The sequence below is a fragment of the Mirounga angustirostris genome, unplaced genomic scaffold, assembly GCF_029215605.1.
Source record: "Mirounga angustirostris isolate CCGP_5_RB_7025 unplaced genomic scaffold, mMirAng1.0.hap1 SCAF_13, whole genome shotgun sequence".
In the NCBI taxonomy this organism is placed as follows: domain Eukaryota; kingdom Metazoa; phylum Chordata; class Mammalia; order Carnivora; family Phocidae; genus Mirounga; species Mirounga angustirostris.
Genome location: NW_026991721.1, coordinates 59,936,970 through 59,956,210, shown reverse-complemented (window position 1 = coordinate 59,956,210; position 19,241 = coordinate 59,936,970). Strand labels below are relative to the sequence as shown.

Genomic DNA, 19,241 nt, shown 5'->3' with positions numbered 1-19,241 from the left:
AGGATCTCAAAGGTAACTTACAGAAATAACTTATAGAAGAAAGAGGAAACTAGTGCACAGAGTATTAAGACACTTTATTGACCTCTTAATGCTTAGAATAAATGACAGACCCAAGACTATGGATGTCCCTCGGGCCTAGATCCCAAAGAGTACTTTTAAAAACGCAGATTTGACGACTATATATAGAATCCACTTCCCACTGCAATTGATAACCCTCCTCCAATTCTAGTCCCCACTCAGCACCAGGACGGCCAAGGATATTATCATGGAGTAATTTGCCATTCCTATGGTCTCTGCCATTAATTCAGAAAGTTCAGTCCTTAGAAGTATTCCTATATTCTTGTGAGCTCCTGGTTTCTCATGACCTTCTTATAAGGACTGCAAGTTTGAGTTTTATTAAATATCAATGGCAAGGGTATTGCCTGGCTCCTCCCTAATATCTACTTCAATAAATCATGTGAATATAAGGATGCCATAGGTCCCATTTATGAACTAGGAATGATGATGGCAATGGATACCAGAATAATAATAGGCAAAGACTTGTATGGTGATACATTTAACTCCAAACCTTTGTGGCTTCATTTGGGAGCATATTCCTATCCAATAACAGATTTCTCTCCAATATTAATTCTGTCATATTAATTAAAGAAGAATCCCTGACCAATGTTTTCTTGCATTTACTCTATTCACAGGATTCCCTCTAGTATAAATTCATTGATGTAGTTAATCATGGGTTTCTTCCTTTTGCAGGACTTCTCCTGAGTATGAAGTTTTTGGTGTTTTTTAAGGTTTGAACTCCTGTTGAAAGTTTTCTCACATTCCTTACATTTGAATGGTTTCTCTCCTGTATGAATCATTTGATGTCGAATAAGGGAAGAGCTTCGGCTGAAGGATTTTCCACAATTAACACATTCGTAGGGATTATCTCCAGAATGAAGTCTTGAATTTTTATTACTGTCTTCAGTCTCACTAAAACCTTTTCTACATTTATTGCCTTCACAGACCTTTGCTTCAGTATGAATTTTTTGATGCTTAGTAAGGTTTGTACGTCTGTTGAAGAATCTCCCACATTCACTACATTTATAAGGTTTCTCTCCTGTGTGAATGATCTGATGTCTAATGAGGGATGAACTCCGACTGAAGGCTCTCCCACATTGATAGCATTCATAGGAATTCACTAAGGTATGACTTTCTGGGTGTTGAATATCTATACTCAGGCTCAAGGCATTCCCACATTCATTATATTCTGAATTTTGCTTACCGGAGTCTAAATTAAATTTGAAGTTAGTTTTAAACTTACCACATTTTGAGGACCCTTTTCTCATAGGAATTCCTTGTTGTATACCCAAAGTTGAATTAACTGACTTAACATCTAAACTTTTCTTATTCTCACTACCTTCAAAGTTTCCCACTTCAGTGTAGACTGTCTTATGAACAAAAGCTTCTTCTGGCAAATTTATGTCCCAGTGTTCCTGGTTCCTATATAACCAATCATTGCTCATCCAAGCATCTAAAGAAGGGGATCCGCTTTTGGTCAGTCTTGTCATAATCACTCCAGGAGATGATTCTTTTCCAGAAATTCTCTGCTTTGGAACTGAATCTTGGTTTTCTGAAATTACCTCTCTGTCTAAAAAGAAATAAAAAATTCCATGAACTAGAAAAAGGGAAATTGTTTAATTAGGAAAGGGATGCTAAACCACATAAGGGAATATGCGTATTTTATAGGCCTTAAATACAGAATGGAAATGTGAGGTGAGATTAGAACAATGAGAATTATAGAAGAAATAAAAGGGATAAAAGTATTAAAAGGGAGGTTAGGAGATCATAAAATATGAGAGCTATTCAGGAATATTAGAATACATAGGGCTTAGGAAAATATCCAGCATATGAACTGGGATAGGGTGGCATATCATAGTTCAAATTATTACCGGATTGTTAACTAGTCTGTGTGGGTTATACCTAACCTTCCTTTCTCTAGCATCTTGTCTTTGTCTCTTTTAACCTACGCTGTTCATCAATAATAAATACACCCTTCTAAAATAGCAATTTAATCATATCTTTAAAAACATGTCTACATTTACAGGCACATCTTAACCAGCTACAACAAACTTGCAATCAGTGCTTCTATTTTCCATACAAGCTGCAATTATTCCCCATATTTAACAAAGGCAGAAAAAAAAAACTATAATCAGAAGTAGCAGAGAAACCACCCCTCTTCCTGGGCTCAAAATCACTCCTGATTCAAATGGTGCTACGTTATTTTTCTGTGTATTTCCTAGAACTCAAAATTTTACCTGTCCCAGGTAAGATTCAGTTCTCTTGTTTTCACCTGTCTTCAGTTTGTTTCATTTAATGTCTTACTTTCCTTCTCAAGATTCCTTTCTCACTTAGTTTCTGTATAAATACGTCCAATATACTATATATTCTAGCAATTTCTTAATAACTAAATTTCACTGACTCCCATTACCCTTCCGCACATAACTTCAGCTTTATCTAATGCTTTACTTCTACACTTTATTGGAAGCCAAAACACATCTTCAGCTTTGTATCTCACATATTTTTTTTGTAAGATTTTATTTGTTTATTTGAGAGAGAGAATGAGATACAGAGAGCATGAGAGGGGGGAGGGTCAGAGGGAGAAGCAGACTCCCCACTGAGCAGGGAGCCCGATGCGGGACTCAATCCCGGGACTCCAGGATCATGACCTGAGCTGAAGGCAGTCACTCAACCAACTGAGCCACCCAGATGCCCTCACATTTTTTTTTTTTTTAACCTGTCTCCAAGACAATGCCACTTGGCTATCCTACTACTCTCTTCCAACTGAACAAATGAGACTGAGAATTTCATCTTTCATGTTCAAAGAACTTCCCTCAATGTCCTCAGTTGTTCAGTGAGTCATTGTTCTTCTAATATTTACACTAGAGTCCACAAAGGGATCTTGAATAAACATTGCTCTTTATCCCTTGTATCTAATCTGCCCTGAGGTACTATTATTTTATGAAATGACTTTTGCCTCAAAGCAGCCCCACTGATGCATCCAACTTTGTCAAATACCTATTAATTCAGCCTGATTTAGTCTAATTTCTAGCAGAAATTATCTGTCTGTATAATACTCACACTGGAAACTAGACTATTAAAACAATCTCCAAGAGCAGAGTGTAGGAATATAATGAGAGTACTGACTGTAGTTTCCCCATTTCTGCCTCACCAGTGTATACTGGGTGTGTGGGCAGATAACCTGTAATTTAATTCACAGGTCTTCAGTGGGAGAGAAACCTCTTCAAACCTAGACCTAATTTAATTTAGATGGTAAGATCCTGGACTTCAAGCCTGATGCCATAATGAGACGAGGTCTCTTAGGAGACAGTAAGTGTATTTAACAAGGGGGGAAAATAAAAAAAATAATTTGTGGCCAGAGGACAGATCAAAATGGCCACACATTCATTAAAAAAACCCACAGCTAACATTGTACTCAAAGGGGGAAAAACAGAGCTCTTCCTCTAAGATCAGGAACAAGACAAGGATGTCCACTCTCACCACTGTCATTCAACATAGTACTGGAAGTTCTAGCAACAGCAATCAGACAAGAAAAAGAAGTAAGAGGCATTCATATTGGTAAATAAGAAGTAAAACTCTATTTACAGATGACATGATACTATATAAAAAAAATCCTAAAGACTCCACCAAAAAACTACCAGAACTGATAATTTAGTACAGTTGCAGGATACAAAATATACAGAAATCTGTTGCATTTCTATACTTTAAAATGAAGTAGCACAAAGAGAAATTAAGAAAACAATCCCAATGGGAGAGGAGGGGAGGGAAGGGGAGAGGAGGGAGGAAGCTAACAGTCCCATTTACAATTGCACCAAAAAGAATAAAATATGTAGGGGAGGTGGGTGGAGGGATGGGGTAACTGGGTGATGGGCATTAAGGAGGGCACCTGAAGTAATGAGCACCGGGTGTTGTATGAAACCAATGAATCACTAAATTCTACTTCTGGATCTAATTATATAGTATATGTTAAGTTGAATTTAAATCAAAAATAGAAAAAAATATAAAAAACACAGGAATAAATTTAGCCAAGAGTCATAGACCTGTACTCTGAAAACTATAAAATGCTGATGAAAGAAATTGAAGATGACACTAAGAAATAGAAAGATATTCCACACTCATGGATTGGGAGAACCAGTATTGTTAAAATTTCCATACTACTCAAAGCAATTTACATATTTAATGCAATCCCTATCAAAATACCAACAGCACTTTTCACAGAACTAGAACAAAGAATCCTAAAATTTGTATGGAACCAAGAAAGACCTTGAATAGCCAAACCCAATCTTGAAAAAGAAGAACAAAATTGGAGGTATCAAGACATACTATGCAAAGCTGTAGTAATCAAAACAGAATGGTACTGGTATAAAAAAAAAAAAACAAAAAACAAAAAACAGACACACAGATCAATGGAACAAAACAGAGAGCCAGAAATAAACCCACAGCTTTATGATCAATCAATCTATGACAAAGGAGGCAAGAATATACAATGGGAAAAAGTCTCTTCAACAAATGGTGTTGGGAAAACTAGACAGCTACATGCAAAAGAATGACACTGGACCCTTTTCTTACACTAAATACAAAAATAAACTCAAAATGGATTAAAGACCTAAATGTGAGACCTGAAACCATAAAATTCCTAACAGAAAACATAGGCAGTAATTTCTCTGACATTGGCCATAGCAATATTTTTCTAGATATGTCTCCTTTGGCAAGGAAAACAAAAGCAAAAGTAAACTACTGAGACTACACCAAAGTAAAAATGTTTTGCACAATTAAGGAAACTATCAACAAAATAAAAACAACCTACTGAATGGGAGAAGATATTTGCAAATGATATATACAATAAAGGGTTAAAATCCAAAATATATAAAGAACTTATAAAACTCAACACGAAAAAACTAACAACAATCCAATTTAAAAAATGTGCAGAGGACCTGAATAGACATTTTTTTCAAAATAGACATTAGATGGCCAACAGACAGATGAAACAATGTTCAACATCACTCATCATCAGAGAAATGTAAATCAAAACCACAATGAGATATCATCTCACACTGGTCAGAATGGCTAAAATCAGAAACACAAAAATAAGAGTGTTGGCAAAGATGTGGAGAAAAAGGAACCCTCTTGCACTGTTGGTGGGAATGCACACTGGTATAGCACTGTAGAAAACAGTATGGAGGTTCCTCAAAAAATTAAAAATAGAAATTCTGTATGATCTAGTAATTCCACTAGTGGGTTTTAGCCAAAGAAAATGAAACACTAATTCAAAAAGATATATGCAATCTTATGTTTACTGCAGAATTATTTACAATACAGAAGCAACCAAAATGTCCATTCATAGAGAAATGGATAAAGAAGATATGATATACATAGGGGTGTGTGTGTATACGAAGAAGAAGAATCTTAAATATAACGGACAAACTGGTGTTTGCCAGAGGGAAGGTGAGTGGGGGAATAGGTGAGAACAGAAGAAGAGGATTAAGAGGACACTTATGATGAGCATGGCGTAATGTACAGAATTGTTGAATCATTATATTGTACAGCTGAAACTAACATAATACCATATATTAATTATACTTGAGTAATAAAAAGAGATAGATGTACATTCTTTGGCACCCTCCCATAGAGAAGTGGGGTTTTTCTTCCTCTTGAAAATGGGCTACTTCTGTGACTGCTTAGCCAACAGAATATGGTAGAAGTGATACCATGCCACTTCTGGGCCTGGCCTTTAGGAGACTGAAAATGTTGAATTCCTCTCAGGATATTCCCAGAACGTGGCTGGCATGCTATGAGAAGTCCATGCCTCAAGAAGAGGCCACATGGGGGCACCTGGATGGCTCAGTCGTTACGCATCTGCCTTCGGCTCAGGTCATGATCCCGGAGTCCAGGATCGAGCCCTGCATCGGGCTCTGCTCCGTGGGGAGCCTGCTTCTCCCTCTCCTACTCCCCCTGTTTGTGCTCCCTCTCTCGCTTTGTCTCTCTCTGTCAAATAAATAAATTTAAAAAAAAAAAAGAAGAGGAGGCCACATGAAGGTGCTCTGGTCCACAGGGCCAAAGTTCCCAGTGACAGCCAGCATCAACTTCCAGCCATGTGATGAGCCATCTTGACCATTCCATCCCAGCAGAACACTGTATCCTCAGTCAACATCATATGGATCCTGAGAACTCCTAAGTCAACTCACAAAATTGTGAGTTAATAAAATGATTGCTGTTTCAAGTCACTAAGTTTGGGGGCAATTTGTTAGAAACAATAGGTCACTGAAACAGAAGTTGTTCCAGAAGTATTTACTGAGTGGCAAAATTCCTAAATGTATTTCTCTAAGCAAATCTCTGATGTTCTCATATTTCTAGGACTCATTTTTCATATAACTTCTTTACTCCTATTTTTAAAGTCACTTTCATGTATTTTGTTATTTTCAAATCACTTAGTTCTAACATATAGGAAAGCTACCAATATTTTTATTTTATATCTGGCAAAACTCTTACAAAACTCTTAACAGATATAATAGTTTTGACAATGAGTTTCTTGGATTTTCTAAGTAGAAAGTTACCGTTTACAAATAATAGCTTTTCCTCTCTTCTACTAATTAACTTTCTCATTTTTTTTTCATTTATTAGTGACGCCTTTCAGGTCAACATTAAATAATTATAGGAACAGTCTTATCTATTGATTTTAGTGGAAACACCACTGTTTACCTTTACACCCATGATTTGTTCGCCTTTTGCACTAAACAGATTTTGAGTCAATGTCTTATTCCTATTAATCCCAAACTCAGAAACTATGCTTTACCTACAAGACTTTGTTCCTGTCTCTAAACTGAAACAAAAATGAACACTTTAAACCTTAGCCTATCATCCCAATCCTGGGTGTCTGCTCACAAGTCCCCTGGAGACCAGCCATGCCAAACCATCTCTGCCTTTCCTTGGCCTATGTGAATTTCCCCCAACTTCTCAAACCATTCCAATGGCTTATCTGTGTTTACAGATTAAAATCCACAGGATTCTTTTTTCATAGGTTTTGACTAGTTAATTAAGCTGCCCAAAATTTGGTTTTATATTCTCTATCCAAATTTACCTTAAACTGTTTATAATAAACGTGGGTCATTAGCACTTAAATCTAGATGTGCCTCTGATCATCTGATGAGCCTTTAAAGAGCATATGTGTAAGTATGTACATTCCGTGTGGCTACGCTGGGCTTCTCACAAACAGCAATGTCAAGCTAGTTGAAGTAGTGGCTGCTAACCTCCAAGAGAAAGAAGTGGCAGCTCCAGGTCCTATTACAGGCTACACCTGGAACCGGCAGTGTCACCTCTGCTCCATTTTCTTGATCGAACAGTCTAGTGCCCACTGAGATTCAAAGGGCGGGCAAACAAAGTCTGCCTCTTTTTTTTTTCAAACTGAAGTATAGTTGACACACAGTGTTACGTTAGCTTCAGGTGTACAAAGGCTACATCTTGATGGAGAGAGTAACAAAGATTCTGTAGCCACCTTTAATCCACTGTAGTCTATTAACTGTTTTGGTAAATAAGCTACATTTACCGAGGTAAATTCTAGGTAAATTCCAGATTGATTGAAGTATTACTTAAATGAGGAAATAGATGAAATCAGAATAAAATCAGGAAATATGGGGCGTCTGGGTGGCTCAGTGGTTAAGCGTCTGCCTTCAGCTCAGGTCATGATCGCAGGGTCCTGGGATCGAGCCCCGCATTGGGCTCCCTGCTCGGCGGGAAGCCTGCTTCTCCCCTCTCCCACTCCCCCTGCTTGTGTTCTCTCTCTCGCTGTGTCTCTCTCTGTCAAATAAATAAAATCTTAAAAAAAAAAAAAATCAGGAAATATATTTCTACTTTGGGTATGGAAAAATTCTTATGCCTAGAACTAACAGATATAAAGCACTGGGGAGAAGAGACGTGATAACATAAATTTAAAAATATGTATGGCAGGCACCATAAACAAAATAATTAAAAAAACTTCAGCGATATTTCATTTGCTGTAATTGATCAATAGTGGGAATTTCCATGAGATCTTACTTAAAAACCTCTAAAATCTTAATAAAGGACATAAAACCATTTACTGAATCACAAATGACCAAAACAAGTAAGATAATTTTTACCTTTCTCATAATCCAATATTTATCTATCCAGTTTTTTCCTTTGGTTCCTGTCAATGTGCAAAAGCTTGAGATACAAAGGTAGGGCAAAAAGAGACACGGTCCCTACCCTCAAGGAACATAAAGCCTAATGTGGAAGACAAAGACTTATACAGATACAAGCAAAATATAATTGTGATAAATGCTAAAAAGACAAGATTATGATCGTATGGGAGTATATAACAGAAAAAAATGAATCAAGACAGACTTCCCTGAGACAATGTGAAACTCTTTGAGATCAGAAGGAAGATGAGGAATCAACTAGGCAAAGAATAGAAGAACGAGCATTTTATGTAAGGAAACCACATGTACAGAGGCCCTGAGATGGAGGGCAAGCCCCACTCAAGGGACATCTGGAATGTGTGTCTTGTGGAACTCTTTTCTCTGCAGTCCTCCAACACCTATCAGAGTGCTTAGGACCCAGGAGATACTAACACATATTTGATGCTGATGGGAAGCAGTGGTGTGGTTTGGGTGCAAAGAGTGAGGGGAGGATGCAGTATGAGGCGAGGCTGGAGAAATAGGTAGGGACTAGTGTGTTCTGAAGCAAGCAAAACTGCAGTCAGCATAGTGATTTAAGCAAGTACGTGACAGAATTTGATCTTTTTGATTGCAATGTGGCTCAAACACTGGAGTTGGGGAAAAGAGCAAAGAGGCATAGCAAGATCTTTCAGTACGATGAATTAAGAGACTGCAGGGATAGTTGAGATGAGAAACGGTGATGGAACATGGACTAGGGTAGTGGCACTACAGATGGAAAGAAGTGGAAACATTCAAGGGATATTTAGAAAGATAAAACCAAGTCTTAGGTGCAGGAGAAGTCGTGTCAAGGATAATACACTATACTTGTGTAACTGGATGGATAGCAGTGCCATTTGCTCAGGGAACAATGGAGGAAGACAGGAAAGGAAAAAGTTATGACTTTGGTTTTAAAGAGCTGGAGTCACCTTTAAGACATCCAAGAGAAATGTCACGTGTCTATAAATTTTTCAATTCGGAGAAGAAGCCTGGGCTGGGGACACAAATTTGTAAGTCACCTACACGTGTGTGGTAAGTGAAGCTGCAGTTGTGGATGTGATAACCTAGAGAAGAAAAGAGAGTAAGAAAAGAAGACAAAATGAGACGTGTCGAGAAACTCTGAAATTAGAGCTAGAGAAAGAGAAATCTCCACCAGACTGAGAGAGAAAGGCCAGAAAGAGGAGGAAAATAGGATGCACCATAAGAACCTACGAGTGTTTTAAGAGTGAGGAGCAGGTAATGTAAGACAAGGAATGAAAAAATATCCACTGGACTTAGCTACAAGAAAGTCTTCTAAAACCTTAGTAAGGACTGTTTCAGAGGAGATCTGGAATAAGAACTAAACTGGAATGGGGTAAGGAATAGAAGGTGAGGAAATGAGAAAAGTATAAAATATTTTGAGAAGATTGGGTATAAATAGGTGAGAAATAGAGTATGAGAGAAAAATTTTTTACATCAGTAATGACCTGAAAATGTTGAAAAACTAATGGGAAGATGAGGCAGAAATGGTAAAAATGTAAGTGAAAGAAGGCAGGGAGAAATGGGGTCCAAAGGAAAAGGGTGGGGGCGGGGGAATTTACTTTAGAAAGGAAGAAATTGAATAATTTGCCTATCAAACCAATAAAGATTTCAGGTAAACAATAGGGTGCTAGACTGATAATAATAAATAGATAATACATTAATGACAGTATGGATTGGTATAACCTTTCTGTAGACAATACAGCACAATGTAACAAGACTGTTAAATATACTCATGCCCTTTGATGATGAAGTTTCTCTTCTAACAAGGTATATCTTATGTAGATATGCCTGAAAACTTGGCAACAACCTGAATGTCCAACAGCTGAGGGGGAATGGTTAAATGTATTATGATACATGTATATGATGGAATGTTACATGTGAATTAGAAACCACATTTTCACACACTATTTAGTGACACAGGTAATTGCCTATGGTATCGTATTAGGTGAGAAGAGCAGAATATAAAGTGACATATCCCTGATGATCCCAATTTTGGAAAAAAACAAATCTTCACAGGCCACAGAGACACATCATCACAAAGAAAAAAAGTCTAAGAAAATAAATCAAAATGTTAATACTGCATAGCTCTGGGGAGTGAGGTAATTGGGTGAGCTCTATTCCTCTTCATACGTTTCTATATATACTAAAATTTACATTAAGCACACAATAATTGATCATCTCCCACAAACAAAATGTTAATAAGAACAAAGAGATTACATGAAGATAGAAACTTAGGGCACAAGAAGTTCTATAGTAAACGAAAGAAAAATGGAAAAACAGAAGATTACTAAAGTCACTCTGTATGAAGTTTTCTTTAAAAGAAAGAATATGATTTCATGCTGAGTTGGCTAATGTTTGTTTATGTAGCACTAACCACATGCCAGGCACTGTTCTAAGGGTGCTCCCCATATGACTCACTTAAGCCTCACAGGAACGTGGAGGTAAGTACTGTTATTAACTCCATGTTACAGATCAGGAGACTGGCAGGTAGGCTGCTCTGGGCCACACAGCTTTAAAAGCATCTGTGTTCCTCACCTGCAACATTCTTTTTTTTTTTTTTTTTTAAGATTTTATTTATTTGAGAGAGAGACAGAGAGTGAGAAACAGCATGAGAGGGGAGAGGGTCAGAGGGAGAAGTAGGCTCCCTGCTGAGCCAGGAGCCCAATGTGGGACTCGATCCCAGGACTCCAGGATCATGACCTGAGCCGAAGGCAGCCACCCAACTGACTGAGCCACCCAGGCGCCCATCACCTGCAACATTCTTTTGCCTATCCACTGAAGAAAAAGAATCTGTGAACGACTGTTATTAACTCCATGATACAGATGAGGAGACTGGCAGGTAGGAGGTTCCAGGCCACACAGCTTTAAAAGCACCTGTGTTCCTCACCTGCAACATTTTTTGCCTATCCACTGAAGAAAAAGAATCTGTGAACAAAAGGCAATGTGACTTTTTTCCTTCAAAGCTTCGGTGGTTTTGTCATCGCCTCCCCGACTCTTACTCGAAGGCTGTTAACAGTACACTGTGTGTTTAACAAACAGAAGCTTCTTATGGCTGCCTCATATCTGCCTGGTTCTTACCCAAAACAGATGTGCTTGGGATTTCTTGCTCCACTGTCCATCTTCTTTCCTTACTCTCCAGCTTGGAGATCTCAACTGGCTTGTAAAGTAGATGTTCTGTTCATGGGGAAAATGAAAAAACAACAACATACAGACACCTCAGCCATTTTTATAGGGAAGAGATTCCATCCCTCCGTAGTTCTCTAAGAGCTGCTGAAAGATAAGGCCAGCGGTCACCATGGATCTGCGTACATCTAGCTCTCCAACAGAAAGACTTCCACTCAGATACACAGCAGGAAAATCTGCGATCGTGCCCAAAGGATATTAGGAAACCCGAACCCAAGTGCCCTTAACCGCTGAAGTTGTCCTCTAGTTTTTAGCAGCAGGTGAAGAGACCACTGACAGGCAGAGGAGGTAAATACACAGAAGCCACCTTGATGCAATGAATTCAGGTTCCTGTAGTTCTCCAACATCACATCCCTGTACAGGGTCTTCACAGCAGGGTCCAGTTGTCCCCACTCTTCCTCGCTGAATTCCACAATCACATCTTCGAATGTTACTGGTTCCTAAAACATTAAATTTCTTTTTAATCAAAGGTCACTCCCAAAAAGGTTACTAGAGGAGAAATGAACCTGGAAAGAATAGGGTAGGTCATCAGAATATGTAAGAAACTGACAAACGTTTGGGGTTCTAAGTGATGAAAATCAAGTTATACTAGAGGCCTATCAATTTGGCACTCTGTGAGGGCTGCCAAAGGAAAATCAAGTGCAGTCCTAACCCTAAATTAACTTTTATTTTGGTTGAGGGGAAAAAAAAAAAGACAGTTGGAATAATTGTGGAACAAAAAATTACTACAGAGTAAAAGTACCTGACATAAGAGGAGTTCAGAAGAGGAAGAGTTTCAGATAGATTTGAGGGGAATTTGTAATGAAGATAGCTAGCAGGAGACATAGGGCATTTTCTCTAAGAAAGGCAGCCTGCTAACTCATTCCCATTCGGGTCAGGCAGTCCTTTCCTGATTACCCAAAACGAAGTAGCCACCCCTTCATCACTCTCTACTGCGTTGTTTCTTTCTCTTCTTTGTAATAAGCATTACTACCTGCGCTTGTCTGCCTGTGGGCCTGTCTGCATCTACTGGCATCTCCACAGAGGATTTCCTTTCGGTTCCCCTCAGCAATGCAGGTCAGACACAACATAAGTTTTTTTTTTTTTAAGATTTTATTTATTTATTTGACAGAGACAGAGCCAGTGAGAGCAGGAACACAAGCAGGGGGAATGGGAGAGGGAGAGCAGGCTTCCCGCGGAGCAGGGAGCCCGATGCGGGGCTCGATCCCACGACTCTGGGATCATGACCTGAGCCGAAGGCAGCCACTTAACGAGTGAACCACCCAGGTGCCCACGACATAAGTATTTCTTATGAGGGCCTTCACACCATCATGTGTTGCACTTCCCTCTCTAGCATTCCCAACCTTGTTGTGATGGGCACCTTCAGTCACAATGAAATACACATCTCTCCCCTCCCTCTACCACAGAGCCAGACAACTCTAAGATATCGGATGACTCTGAGTAAATCATCTACGTTAGTTTTGCCTCCTTCCTCACCTTTTTCCCTCAACCCTCTGCAACCTGGCTTCTATTCCCATGCATGGTAGTATCTCTGTGATGGTTAAGGGAATGGGTAAATTCAGGCTGAGTCTTCCTGAATTTTTAAAGGATTTATCCGTGAAATACTCTCATCCTTGGCTTTCAGTGACATGGTATCTTCTTGGTTTTCCTCGACCACTTTGATGCTTTCATTTCAGTATCCTTTGGGGTTTCTTCTGCTCTTGCCTATTTAGTGACGTTACTCAGGATTCTGCCCTTGGCTCCCTTCACTTTTAATTTTAAACATTCTCTGGTGGGCTCTATTTCTATGGCTTTGATTACTGTCTACAACCCTGAGGGAACAGATGCACAGAAAAATACAAAGATAAAGTATTTTCCAAAGAGTGTATCATCAACTAAAATAAAATAGATCCAATGTCCTATGGGAGAAGTAACAGTCTTACGGCCTTAGACGGACCTATACTTAGCAAAAGTTCAAAAGTCGAAAAAGAAAAAGCAGATCATTTCAGTGAAGAGTAGGAATCCTAAATCACCTGAGAATTGCTAGTTAGTGAGTCAGTTTCCATGTTCTCCTTGATGTTCCCCTTCTGGAGGATGACACAATCCTTGCAGGGTATCTCTGAGGAAGATGAAGGAAAACATTAGGGAGACAAGATTTGCCCTGGAGAAACATTTAATGATTATAGTAGTCATTTTAACATGCTATTCATAGGAATCATCTTTAGAGCTTTAGAAAAATAATGATGTCAGGCCCTACCAGCAATCAGAATCTCCACAGGTGGGGCTCAGATGTTAAAGTTTTTAAAAACTCTAAAAATGGGCACCTGGGTGGCTCAGTTGGTTAAGCGACTGCCTTCGGCTCAGGTCATGATCCTGGAGTCCCAGGATCGAGTCCCACATTGGGCTCCCTGCTCGGGCGAGAGTCTGCTTCTCCCTCTGACCCTCCCCCTTCTCATGCTTTCTCTCATTCTCTCAAATAAATAAATAAAAATAAGAGCTCTAAAAATGATTCTGATAACCTACCAGAAGTTGAATAGTATCGGATCAGGGAGAAGAAGGCCAAAATAATATTTTGAGGCTTCATCTGTGTCTACAGCAGATTCCAAAAAATAACTTTAATTCTGTCCTAACTAAAGTCTGTAGCTTTGTAGTTAAGTTTTGAAATTGAAAGTATGCATCCTTAAAGTTTGTTCTTCATCAAGGCTGTTTTGGTTATTTGGACTCCTTTGTAACTTCATATGCATTTTAGGATCAGCTTGTCTATTTCTGCAAAAAAAGATAGCTGGAATTTTGCTATGAATTGCATTTGAACCTGCAGAGCGCTTTAGAGAGTATTATCATCTTAAAAACATTAAGCCATCCAATACATGAACACAGGCTGTCTTTTTAAAATTATTTTTAATGAAAAAAATTGACAGGTAACCCAGTCCCAGGGATCCCAAGGGCTGCTGACGGGCTCTGCAGGCCTCTCGGGGTACTCAAAGGGCAGTAGGTGCGAACTCTGAACTAGTCGTCTTCCATTGGACCTGTGGAGACTGAGGTGGGCAGTTGTAAGTAAATGCCTTGTGGCTTTTGCTAGGAAATCTTAAAAAAAAATTCACATAAAAGTGACCCATGTATTTTAAACCCATGCTGTTCAAGGGTCAACTGCATAAGAACAGATCATATGACAGTAAAGATAACTTTACTTCTTCCTTTCCAATTAGGATGCCTTTTATTTCTTTTTCTTGTTTGTTGCACTGGCTAGTACCTCCAGTATAATGTTGAACAGACGTAGCCAGAGTGGGCATCCTTGTCTTGTTCCTTATCCTAAGGGTAAAGCTTTCAGTCTTTAACCATTAAGTATGATGCTTCCTGTAAGTTTTTCATAGATGCCCTTTATCAGGTAGAAGAAATTCCCTCTATTCCTAGTATATTGAGTGCTTTTATCATGAAAGGGCAATAGATTTTGTCAAATGCTTTTTCTCTTATCAAGAGGACCTCATGTGCACCTGAGTGGCTCAGTCGATTAAGTGTCTACCTTCAGCTCAGGTCATGATCTCAGGGTCCTGGGATAAGAGTCCCGTATCAGGCGCCCTGCTCCGCGAGTAGTCTGCTTCCCCTTCTCCCTCTGCCCCTCCCCTCCACATTCACATTGTTTTAAGCCACTTTGTGGTCATTTGTTATGACAGTAATAGAAAACTAATATAACTAACTACAAATAAGCACCACCTCAACTCCTTCTCTGAAACTGTTCTAAAGCTTAACAATTACTTCATAATCAACAATTTCAGTAAATTACTTTCAATATTCATCTTAATAGAAGCTTTTTGTCACAGCATTGCTGAACACTCCCTTCTTGAAGATTTCTCTTTTCTTAGCTCAAGATACTAACATTTCTTGGTTCTCTGATGTCCTAGATTATGCTTTTCTAGCCTGCTTACCTGGCTTTTCTTCTTCTGTTTAACCCTTTATTTCTTTTTCAAATAAGGACTAAATACAGCAACAATATCATCACTCTCCCCAGTCAACAATTCCTTGTCAAATATCCAATCAACTGCCTCATGACTTACAAGCTTCACACATTCATGTGATTGGCTATACATCTTTTACGTTTAATTTCTAAATCCCTCGTCCATATCCCCACTTCTCCCTTAAAATTAGTTTGTTTTAGGGTGGTGCCTGGGTGGCTCAGCAGGTTAAATGTCCAACCCTTGATTTCAGCTCAGTGGTGACCTCAGGGTCATGAGATGGAGCCCCACGCTGGGCTCCGTGCTCAGTGCAGAGTCTGCTGGAGATTCTCTGTCCCTCTCTCTCTCTCGCTCTCCCTCTCACCCTGCTTGTGCATGCATGCTCTCTCTAATTAAATAAAATCTTTAAAAAAAACAAAATTATTTTGTTTTAGAAACTGGATTATCTTGTAGTTTCCCAGAGTTTAGATTTTACTAATGGCATTCCCATGATATAATTTATTTATTTTTATTTTTATTTTTATTTTTTTTAAAGATTTTATTTATTTATTTGAGAGAGAGAGTGAGAGAGAGAAAGAGCACAAGAGGGGGGAGCAGGAGAGGGAGAAGCAGACTCCCTGCTGAGCAGGGAGCCCGATGCGGGACTCGATCCCAGGACTCCAGGATCATGACCTGAGCCGAAGGCAGTCGCTTAACCAACTGAGCCACCCAGGCGCCCTCCCATGATATAATTTAACATGTTCCTCCATCCTTTGTATTTCCTGTAATGGGTAGTTAGAGCTATGATAGCCCTTAAGTATTGATGCTCCCTAAGGTATGTATTTCTCCTACTTCTGTTCATACCTGTAACTTTCCAAACCCATAGAGATCTCAAATTCAACATGCCACATAATTACTGTATAAATCCCCTCCCATAAAATCCGTTACTTATGCCCATTCATGTACGGCAGAACACGCACATTTACATCAAATCTTATCCCACTCACACCTTATATGCAGTCCATAATTCCTTTAGGTTCAAACTCCTGTTTTCCCAATACTCCCTCATCCTTTAACACCTCACCTATCTTAACTGATTTTCCTGTTAAGATGCTGATAAACTTTTTCTGTGAAGATCCAGATAGTAAATATTATGGGTTTTGCAGGCAATACAGTCTCTGCTACAACTAATCAACTCTGGTCATGGCATGAAAGCAACTGTAGACTAAATGTAAATCAGTGGGCATGGCTGTGTTCCAAAAACACTATCTCCAAAAACATTTGGCCTTTGGGCCATAGTTTGCCAACCACTACTCTATATTGATATCAAAATGATATTTTAGTTTATTTTTTTTAAAAGATTTTATTTATTTGACAGAGAGAGACACAGTGAGAGAAGGAACACAAGCAGGGGGAGTGGGAAAGGGAGACACCGGCTTCCTGCTGAGCAGGGAGCCCGATGCGGGGCTTGATCCCAGGACCCTGGGATCATGACCTGAGCCGAAGGCAGATGCTTAATGACTGAGACATCCAGGCGCCCCAAAAATATTTTAAAATGCAAATCAAATCATTTTACTCCCCTACCCATGCTATGAGATCTCATTCTCTATTTCTATTTCCTATAGAATAAAATCCGTGCTTCCTTAAATAGTAAAGTCCTTCATGTTCTGGCCCTTGACACCCTCTTAGCTTCAGAAAAAGATAATTTCTTTTCTTTTTTTTTTAAATTTTTAAATTTTTTTTCCTTTTTCCTTTTTTATTTTTTTAAAGATTTTATTTATTTATTTATTTGACAGAGAGAGACACAGCGAGAGAGGGAACACAAGCAGGGGGAGTGGGAGAGGGAGAAGCAGGCTCCCCGCAGAGCAGGGAGCCCAATGTGGGACTCGATCCCAGGACCCTGGGATCGTGACCTGAGCCGAAGGCAGTCGCTCAACCGACTGAGCCACCCAGGCGCCCTCTTTTTTTTTTTTTAAAGATTTTATTTGACAGAGACATAGCGAGAGAGGGAACACAAGCAGGGGGAGTGGGAGAGGGAGAAGTAGGCCTCCCGCTGAGCAGGGAGCCTGATGTGGGGCTTGATCCCAGGACCCTGGGATCACGACCTCAGCTGAAGGCAGACGCTTAACGAATGAGCCACCCAGGCACCCCAAGATAATTTCTTTTCATATGGGAAGGGTCAATTACTTTTTTTAGGGTTCTTTTTCTTTTTAATTGAGGTATAATTAATATAACATCATACAGTTGACCCTTGAACAACGGGTCAGGGGCACCAACCTCCTGAGCAGCTGGAAATCTGCATATAACTTTAGACTCCCCCAAAACTTAACTACTAATAGCCTACCACTGACCAGAAGCCATACCAATAACATAAGCAGTCTAATGCATATTATATATATATATTACATACAGTATTCTTACAATAAAGTGAGCTAGAGAAAAGAAAGTGTTAAGAAAATCGTAAGAGAAAATACATTTACAGTACTGTGCTGTATTTATTGAAAAACACCCATATATAATTGGACCCACACAGTTTAAACCCATGTTGTTCAAGGGTCAACTGTATTAGCTTCAGGTGTACAATGTAACGATTCAATATTTATGTATATTGCAAAATGACCGCCACAATAAGTCTAGGTAACATCTGTCACCATATATATTTACAAAAAGTTTTTTCTTGTAATGAGAGCTCTTAAGATCTAATGTCTTAACAACTTTCAAATATGCAATACAGTATTATCAACTATAGTCACTACCCTGTACATTACATCCCCATGACTTATTTTATACCTGGAAGTTTCTATACCTTGTGACTCTCCACCCATTTTGCCCATCCTCCCCGCCCCCCCCCACCTCTGGCAATGACCAATTTGTTCTCTCTATCTATGAGCTCATTTTTCCCTTTTTTTTTTTTTTTTAGATTCCACATAAGGGTCAACTATTATTCTACTGCCAATTTTCTACATTCTCACCTTCATCTTTAAGTATTTCAATCACGTCCTTTATGAGGGTCACCACTTCTTTGCTGTTCCTTGGATGTTGTAAATTCACCCAAGTCCTGATGTCTTCAGGGAGAATTGTCAGAAATTGTTCTAGCACCAAGAGCTCTAGGATCTGCTGCTTTGTATGAACCTCTGGTCTCAGCCACTGAAGACAGAGCTCCCAGAGTTGGCACAGGGCTTCATGAGGCCCAGACACTGCCAAATACTGGAAATTTCTGAATCTTTGACGAGAGGCCTCAGAGTCATAGGTTTCCATGACTGGGATGGATTCCTGTTGCCAGGACACATCTACTCTCGGGGCCTCACTTTGTTCATGTAGAATCAGGTTTTGAGGTTTTGAGATAGCCATCAACTTGTTCAGAGGCTGCATCTTCCTGGACAGAACTCCCACTGTAGTTTGAATTTGTCTAACTAGAGGATTCTAGTAATTCTCAGGCTTGGGCTAAGCACTTGTGTACAATATATGTGCAATGTGATTTCAGCCAAGTTCTATCTCAATAAGAGAAAAGTTCCAGGAGCTTCAGACAGAAAGCTAACATTCAGGTACCTGAGAGAATGAAAAAAAGACACTAGTATGACCTATATTTAATGAACACGTTTTAGCATAGTGTTAAAAGATAAAATAATACAAATAATATTCTTAAAATTGTCTAATAAGATAAATATTATGGACTATTCTTCCATTCTTGTTTCCCTTTTTTATAACAAGAAAATATACTGTCTCTTTCCCTTCACCACCCATCAAAAAGACAGAAAACACAGACATCACACAAAAAGTGATAAATGAAATAGTCCTTTTAAAACAAACCTCATAATTTAATTGCCATTAGATTTCTCCTGTACCAGGTGACAACACATTTTTGCTTTATTTTATTTTTTTTTAATTTTATTTAGTTATTTAA

General features: G+C 39.0%; 1 protein-coding gene across 1 annotated transcript; it reads right to left on the bottom strand.

Annotated features, from left to right (window-relative positions):
* Positions 1–686: 686 nt before the first annotated feature.
* On the bottom strand, positions 687–18,889 carry ZNF215 (zinc finger protein 215). The gene is made up of 5 exons (XM_064575856.1): positions 18,310–18,889; positions 13,442–13,527; positions 11,737–11,869; positions 11,325–11,420; positions 687–1,627 (listed from the first exon to the last, which is right to left on the bottom strand). The coding sequence occupies exons 1-5, from the start codon at positions 18,707–18,709 to the stop codon at positions 687–689; spliced, it is 1,656 nt and encodes a 551-aa protein (XP_064431926.1). The 5' UTR covers positions 18,710–18,889.
* Positions 18,890–19,241: the final 352 nt, after the last annotated feature.

What these genes read in the sequence shown, in the direction of transcription:
- ZNF215 (XM_064575856.1), bottom strand. Translation starts at nt 18,709, where the DNA reads ATGCAGCCTCTGAACAAGTTGATGGCTATCTCAAAACCTCAAAACCTG. An exon ending in TGAAATACTTAAAGATGAAG is followed by an intron (nt 13,528 to 18,309) that starts GTGAGAATGTAG and finishes CATCTTCCTCAG; the next exon opens with AGATACCCTGCAAGGATTGT. An exon ending in CCTGAATTCATTGCATCAAG is followed by an intron (nt 11,421 to 11,736) that starts GTGGCTTCTGTG and finishes CCCCATGAACAG; the next exon opens with AACATCTACTTTACAAGCCA.